Source organism: Podarcis tiliguerta (assembly GCF_965153285.1).
Source record: "Podarcis tiliguerta genome assembly, chromosome: 7".
NCBI lineage: Eukaryota > Metazoa > Chordata > Lepidosauria > Squamata > Lacertidae > Podarcis > Podarcis tiliguerta.
This window is the reverse complement of record NC_139540.1, coordinates 45,005,593-45,014,329: the sequence shown is the minus strand read 5'-3', so window position 1 is coordinate 45,014,329 and position 8,737 is coordinate 45,005,593. Positions and strand designations below refer to the sequence as shown.

The 8,737-nt window shown below is 40.3% G+C and overlaps 1 protein-coding gene across 1 annotated transcript in view; it reads left to right on the top strand.

Moving 5' to 3' along the window:
* Positions 1–7,735, top strand: part of COLEC12 (collectin subfamily member 12) — an 87,282-nt gene extending 79,547 nt beyond the window's left edge. The window contains exons 9-10 of the mRNA XM_083450255.1: positions 6,147–6,292; positions 7,201–7,735. Of these exons, the coding sequence (XP_083306381.1) occupies positions 6,147–6,292; positions 7,201–7,220 (166 nt within the window). The 3' untranslated portion in view covers positions 7,221–7,735. The remainder of the gene's footprint in view (positions 1–6,146; positions 6,293–7,200) is intronic.
* The last annotated feature ends 1,002 nt before the right edge of the window (positions 7,736–8,737 follow it).

Below are 8,737 nucleotides of genomic sequence, written 5' to 3'. Positions count from 1 at the left end.
CTCAGAGCTTCAACTCTAGTTGAAGAGAGAGCAGGAGCATGTGCATGGCCAAGATTTTTGTTGGGGGGATTGGCAGGACTTTTGTTGGGGGGGGGGGGAGCAGAACTGACGTGTTTGGTCAGTTAAGTATTTCTATTGTTTTACTTGATTGGGGGGGGGGAGCTGTTCCCATGAGTCGGAGAGAGTGCTGGAGAGCAGGAAAAAATGGGCATTTAGAGGCTTCCCTTTGTTCTGATGATCAAAAATTTGTTCTGATTATCAAGAATTTGATAGGTATCGACTATGTATCCTTTTGTTAACTCAGGCATACTTCCCGACATGCAGTATGTGTGCTATTATACCATAGAAAGACATTAAACACAAAAAAATATGCCCCAAGCTAACAGAGGTAGGTTTTATACTCCTTCTTTAGTAATGGAACTGGGGATTATCCAATGCAGCGGAAAGGTGGGAGATTCAGGACTGACAAAAGGAAGTACATCTTCACACGGCATAGAATTAGAGAATTCATTGCTACATGATGTACTTGAAGGAAACCAACTTAGATGGCTTCAAAGGGGGATTAGACAAATCCATTGAGGATGAGACTATTTAATGGCTCATAGTCATGATGGCTATATGCTACCTCCAGTATCAGAGGCAATCTGTCTCTAAATACCAGTTCCTGGGAATCATGTCCCAGGCCACTGTGAGAACAGGACCCTAGACTAGATAGGCCTTCGGTCTTACCAGCAGGGCTTTTCTTATGCTCCTAAACCTGTTCCAGTCTCTTTGCCCACATACATATACACAGTCCTTGGTACTGTGATGCAGCAATCCAGTGTTTTTACTGTAATTTAATTGTAATATATAGAACTGCCATATTAACTTTCCCCTCATGTTCAAATTATTTCAGGACCTCCAGGCCCGAGAGGTCCCAAGGGGGACAGAGGGCCCCAAGGTCCTACCGGCCTTACTGGGCCCAAAGGACAAAAAGGAGAAAAAGGTGAACCAGGACCACCAGGACCTCAAGGTGAAAAGGGACCGATTGGACCAGCTGGACCACCTGGTGAAAAAGGCGGGAAAGGTTCCAGAGGTTCACCTGGATCCAAAGGCCAGAGAGGTTCAACGGGGAAGACTGGTCTGCCAGGACCTAGTGGAGAACCAGGACTACCTGGACCACCTGGCAAAGATGGCCCCCCTGGCCCACAGGGCCCCCCTGGACCTCAAGGTCTACAAGGAATTGTTGGGGAGCCAGGAATACCTGGTCCACGTGGGTTGCCTGGTCTGCCTGGTGCACCTGGAATGCGTGGACTACAGGGCCAACCTGGACCTCCTGGCCCACCAGGTCCAGGAATACCGGTGGCACTACAAAGCGAGGCTAATGGTAAGCTCTTTGCTCACATACATCTCTACCAGTCTGTCTGTGTCTCAAAGTGACTTCTAGTCAAATTGTACCTGATTTGCCCTTTATACTTGTCAGAAAATAGATTTAAAGGCCGGATTGTTAGAAAGATATGACTGCAGCTCTATGAATGGAAATGCCATTCAAATTATATTCTGGAGTCGTTATTGTTTGTCAAATTGATTGGATTCTAAATTGTGGAATGTCACTGTACTACAATACAGTGGTGTCCAGACATTTAGAAACTGATCACATCAATTCAGGTATTTATGGGGGCCCAATTTTCTATCGCTCACTGGCTGAACAAAAGTGTTCCATGTTTCAGGTTGTCCTGTTTACTGGAAGAATTTTTCGGGCAATTGTTACTACTTTTCATCGGAAAGAGCCATTTTTGAAGACGCAAAGGCTTTCTGTGAAGAAAAATCATCACATTTGGTTTTTATAAACAGTAAAGAGGAGCAGGTATAACCCACATCTGATACTCTGACTAGAGGTGGAACCTCAGCAACATGGATATCAAAATATTGGCGGGGGACAGCAGGGGTTATTACATAGTTTCAGTTTTCCAACAGTTCCAACTCCAAACTCAGTAAGGGCCTATTTGCACAAAAGAGCGACACAGGGAATTTTGTGGCTGTTGCTGATAAAGAGTACTAGTAACTTCCTTAAAAAGTGTTGACAATGTTTATTTTTAGGGCCAAGCTACATGGAGCTGTGCTTCATCTCCTGAATTTTTCTTTTACTGAATTGATTAGACCTTGCCAATTGTTCAAAGCAGCATCAGTGAGTGAGGAAGTATCACTCTTTCCCGTCATACTATTTTTCCCAGTCAAAATTCTGCCCTATCCATGGCATTATTGGCCCCACAGGGGAAAATAATACCTTTTGCTTTCTAGACAGTTGATTGTCAGTGTGACAGTTGTGTGATATGCGCCCAAAGATCCTCTCTGGTGCCCACACAGTGCTGCTCCCCCCCAAACCTACCACCTTTCAAATTAGACTTGAAAAGATACCGTATTTTTTGCTCTATAAGACTCACTTCTTCCCTCCTAAAAAGTAAGGGGAAATGTGTGTGCGTCTTATGGAGCGAATGCAGGCTGCGCAGCTATCCCAGAAGCCAGAACAGCAAGAGGGATTGCTGCTTTCACTGCACAGTGATCCCTCTTGCTGTTCTGGCTTCTGAGATTCAGAATACTTTTTTTTTCTTGTTTTCCTCCTCCAAAAACTAGGTGCATCTTATGGTCTGGTGCATCTTATAGAGCGAAAAATACGGTAATTCTTTTGTAGCTAATTGAAGGCTTTTTATCCAGCCTAACTGCTGGTGAAGGGGAGAGTGGGTATTCACGTGTGTGGCTGTGGTGTGTGCCTGCATGCGAGTATGGTTCCAGTGTGTGCATGGTGCTCACAATAGGTCATCCAGTTTGCAAATGTGCCCATGGGCACAAAAAAGTTGGTGACCCCTCTACTAGCTTGACTGAGGGTGTGGAGGTTGATGTTGATTGGAAAAACAGCACACAGAAAATGTGTTGAACATTCCCTACCCTTTCCCTCCTACTGCTTTTTACCAATTGGCAGACCTCTTCCTCATGGCTATATTTCACTAAAAAGAAATGGAGGAGAGGTGGGACTCACCCATGGATCTCGCAAGGCATGTAGCTCGACTCTATAAGGGTGCTTGCTAATAGGCAATTGTCTGAAGCAAAAGTGGTCACTGCTTAATTAACATTTACGTTAACTATAATTTGATAATAGGTTATAAGCAATGGAACTCAAAACCACGAGTAGTCAACTTAGAATAAAAGGGACTCGAGGGACTTTTATGCCCAAAGACTTTACATGTTTTGAGATATGGAATAACGCAACCAGTACTTTCTTCTGTACACAGCAATGGCTAAAAAAACAGGTTGTTGCAAAAGGCAGCTTCTGGATTGGCCTCACGGACTCAGTGAAAGAAGATGAATGGCGATGGCTGGATGGAACCTTACCAGAATATATGTACGTGTAGGAAGGATATGAATTGTTCTTTGTTTCTGCTACTGTTCTTGCTGTTGGATTTTTTATTTGTCACCATGCAGACGGGATGCTGCAGATGGGAAAGATTGCTGCAACTCTCTGAAGAAATGCTTTGCCATAAAATGTTGTTATCTTTTGCTCTTCTATATTCAGGCTTTCTCTCTCTTGTATTCACAAGGTTTTATTTTCTTGCCAAAAAAGAAGATGGATCATTGAGTAAAAGAATCACGGAGCCATAATAAGTCAAGTTTGTTAAGGAATTTTATTGTGAACTGGGGATAGAGTAATCACAGATATTTTTTATCTTGGACTCATTCTTCATTTTTTAATAATTTGTATTACAACTGCCCATAAAGAGAGGCCATAATGTTACAGGAAAATATTCTCTATTATTTTCATTGAAACTTACTAGAAGATCAAACTGAGCAAGCTCCTTTTAAACTGTAATCAGGGTGTTCAATGTTTCATTTAGGGCCAAAGTTGGATCACAGAAACTGAAATCTGTTATTCCCACCAAGTGAAATAATGCCTGTCTCCTTCAGACACAATCTGTCTAACATTTGGCACTTTGTTAAGGATGTAACACAAACTTGGCTAGTGCTGTCTTATCTTGATGAAATCCCCAGTTACTTAACTGAAATCACCTTCCTAAAACAAGCATAACTCAACATGAAGTTAAATCTTTGAATTCTCAGTGTTCTAGATCTTTGAAGATTTAGTGTTCAATCTTTGAGAGCAAATGACCAAGTGAAGTCAACAAAGGTGATACCTCTAAATTCACATTCTGTCTCTCTCAACACATCCTGATCCCTTCGTATCTTTCTATGAATCCTATGTGTATATAAATATTAGAACATAGTATCCTTCCACTTCTCTTTAACCCCGTCAGGTTAGCAGGCTTTTTATTGAATTTTCATAAAAGAAACAAAAACAGTCAAATAATACAAACTAAATTAGAATAAATCAAGTCCAGACCAAATCAGTGGTTAGACATCCAAGCAAATAGATTTGTATGAAGAGCCTATATATTAGGGAACTTCCTATCTTTATTGTGTTTATGGAAAGTCACCTTCTCATCTGCTGCCAGTTGAGTCATGTCCTCTGTCCACAGTATGATGGGGAGGGGGGCAGGTGGAACAGACTGCTGCTTCCAGTATTGAAGCATTAGACATTTATCCACCATGAGTGCCTTTAGAAGCAGTTAAATTATCCTTCAATAGAATATTAACATCTATAAATCAGTGAGCTATTCTTGAAGTGTGCCATATCTGGGTAGAAGGGCAGAGGAAAGTATATTTTAGTTTATAAATTATAAATATGCTGTGCTTGATTCTAATACAAAGGGCTCACATTTTTGAGAAGCTGCCATAGTATGTGGGGATAAAATATATAGGGCTGTATAGTGGGAGTTTGTTTGCATATTGCATGGGAGGTAAAGAAGTGGACATGATAATACAGCCCAAGTCACATAAAAACAAAATATGAAAGAAGTTTAAATATGAGAAGTTTGAAGCCGTACCTAACTTGCAGTTTAACAGGCAGAAAGCCAGGCACGCAGAGCTGTTCCTACTTTCTTTTGAGATTGAAACTGTCTTCATTTTTAGTATAGAGTGCAATTTATGGAAGTACACTTGCTGTTTATCATCTGAAATCTGGGAGGGTCTGATTTTATCTGAATCCAAATTGCCATTTTATTTCTCTCTCTTTCAAACACAGAAGGCATAGACACATGTGACTTTTTATGCAGCACCTCTGAACTTTTTCCGGTGTTTATCTTATGTTGTGTTTTGCATGTTCCTTTGTGATCTAAAGACCAACAGTCACTTCAGCTAAATGTAATTGGTTTTTTTCTAGAAAACTTGGTGCCTTCCTAAAATGTCACTCAGACTCCATGAGCTCGACAAACATGTTCTTGAATCCTTATATTATTTAGCTTTGGGTGCTGTGCCATCCACTTCAGCCAGCAGCCACAGCCCTGCACTTAATAAGCTGTTTCTTCAACACAGATGATCCTTTAAAATCCTGAGATTGGCAGCACATTCCATTTAATAAATCAAGTGATTTTGGGCCCATCATGTAAAATTTCCAGCAGAATACTAACTTACTCTGTAAAGGCTAAAGGACTTGTTAGGATTTTTTGTTCATTTCCAATCTGAAATGTAATTTGCTACGCAAACAGTATATTTTTCTTCCAAAGGTGCAACAGAGGGTTGAAGAAACATAGGCAGAAAAGCCATCTTTGCCAAAGTGTTGGCTGGTTAACTGTGAATATGCCTTGGGTTTGTGGTATTTTAAAACTCTTATTTTCTGCTTCTTTCCATGTATTGGATAACAAGAAACTACCAGTTTGCTTTGACTTGGGGATGCATATGCAAATCCAGCAGGAAGACATCCTTATGTCACAGTAGCTTATCTGCAGCTGCAGAGGAAGCAGCTAAATGCTGCCCCAAGACTACTCCACCCACTTCTTACGCATCCTTGCCCATCCCCAAATCAGAACAAAGTTCATTGGACTAATTTTAGGTCTCTGAGCTTCGGCAGCTTGTTGAATTGATTCTCTTCTCTGCAGCCCAGATGTTTTCCATTTCCAGGAAAGAGTCATGCATTGTTTGTTATAAGGAGTGTGTTTTCTGCTCAGAACAGACTGTCAGTATTTTGTTTTTGTTTTTATTATTCTCATCTGTCCCAGTATCACATGATGGTTTGCTATTTGTTTTGCGGAATGATCTATTTTCTGTTTTGTTGAAAGAAACTGGAGCGCTGGACAACCCGATAACTGGAAACACGGCCATGGACCTGGGGAAGATTGTGCTGGGTTAATCCATGCTGGGCTTTGGAACGACTTTCACTGTGAAGATGTTAACAGTTTTATTTGTGAGCAGGAGATGGACAAAGGTATGCTAGAACCTTGACTAGGATCAATTCTCATTTGCTACAAGGGCCAAACCCCAAGCCAAGTTTAAACAGCTGGAAAAAGAGGGGACCCAGTCCTCTATGGGTATGACTAGTTGGTTGGAAGCCCTTAGAAGAGGATTGCAGTTCAACCCAGTCATGTACAGATCAAAGCTTATTTCTAGTTCAGTTTCTATTGTTCAAGCCATTGAAGTTTTAAGGTGCTGGCAGGAATCCAGAGACTATACAGCCCCTCTAGTCCCCCTCCCACACTTTGGAAATATGAGCTCCATGTATTTTGCACAGTTCGTGTCCAAAAATATACCCACCTCTTCATGAAGCAAAATCTATACAATAGATTTCTGTTTCCAAGTTACCACGTAAGGACACCTTGATGCATGTTCAGGATTCAGAAATACAAGCATAGCTTTAGCCACAACAACCTGGGGTATATACCGTCCACAAGATTCAGTTTCAATACCAGAAGGCACAGATTCAGTATAAAGTGCTTTGAAGGTTGTTCAGTTCAGTCCAAATCCCAGTTCAGTAAACTGAATTGTCTTTCCCATTCACTATTACTGAAAAAATTAAAAATAGTTGTAACTTTTTATCCTTTGGAAAGAATTAGATGAAATTTTCATACATAATAGCCTCTCCTGAATAGATAAAGTCCAATGAATTGCATTTTTTCCAGGTTTTGTGTTTTGTTTTTGTGTTGGGCATCTTTATATGTTTGCATTGTACAATAAACAAATGTTAATTTTTTTGTAACTTTTGGGCAGAATTGGATCAAATTTGCATGCCGTTAGCCTCTTCTGAGGTGATGAATTCTGTTCTTATTTAAAAAAAAACAAAAAACAGATATTATGTTTATAGCACTTTAATGCATTGCTTTTCCTTTCCTGCTTTAGCTGAAGCTCTGGGATTGTAATAGGCTGTGAACCTTATAAGAGACACAAATGAGTGAGATTTCCTGAATGATGAAGTATCCTCTGGGACAGAACCATCACCCAACCAAAAGGGGGAGCACTGAGAACATTGATGAAAAAAGTCATCAGCACAATTCGTCCGCCTTATCTTCTAATTTTTCAGGGGCTTTACAACGTTGCACAAATGCGTCAATTGGAAATACAATTGGACTAAACCAGCTATAGATCCTCTTCAACCACAAAACATACAGATGCTGAAGATTTATAAAACAATGGACTATGCCAAGATGACTACAAATCATGACTTTTCCACAGGAAGAAAAAAAAGAATACAAACCTACTGTGTAAACACAATAGCCACTTGCTAAAATCCCAAATACTGGCAAATTATATAAATATACATTTATAAATATATATAAATTTTATATATAAATATATATAGGCCAATTCTGATCAGTAATATAGAATATACTTTTAAAATTTTTGTATTTTTGTACAAAACATTTGCTTACTACAATGGTCTTTTTAACTGCCTTTTTATATAAATATAGTACACAGAAACCAAAGAAAACAGCAGTGATACTACTTATAATTCACTAGAAATGATTGTCAGGTATAAGTCTCATCAGTTTAAAACACAGTTTCGTTTTATAGATAAATATATATGCCAGATAAATTACCCTAGTTTAATAACTTTTGAAGTTGACTGTAGGTGGCATTTGCCATATTTTAGCAGTCATCTCCAATCTGGTGCCCTTCACATGTTTGGGGGCACAGCAGTGCTGGCTGGGACTGATGGGGATTCTAGTGCAAAACATCTGGATTCTACCGCATTGGCTAAGCCCGGCATAGAACAAGTTGTGATCCCAAAGATAGATATGATGCGGTTGTCTAATACCATTTTTCTGATTTGGTTCCATTTCATGTGATGGAATGACTGCAAGATATGCAGAGTAAACCATGTACGGATGGGAGCCTAACAACTGCTACGATCCTGTCTTCAAAGAAGTGGGGTCACCAATGAGTGCAGAGGCCAGAACTCAGTAGCGGAGCAGATTCTTTGCATGCAGAAGGTCTCAGGCTTAGTCTCTAGTATTTCCAATTCAAAGGATCAGTAGATAGTGATGGGGATGACCTCTGCTAAAGACCATGGACAACTACTTATTCTGGGCCAGATGGACAAATAGTCTCAACTGTTTTAAGGCAGATTCCTACATTCCTATTATCTCCTTCCTATCTAGAAGGTTTCTGTTGCCAAGAACTCAACTGTAATACAGACAAATGGAAACGCAAGGCCAAACTAGACAGTTCATGCAGTTCAATGTGTGTAACTTGTCCTCAATGTCTTTTGGGTTGGTTGGTTGGTTGGTTGGTTGGTTGGTTTGCTTACCCCAAAAATATTTGAGAGGAGCTAATGGGCAATGGAACAACAGTACCCTTTCCTTTTTAGCCATGTTTCCGCTCCATTCAGTTCCTCCAAACTGCATCTCTTTTCTCGGCAGAGAAGAATGGCGTCTTA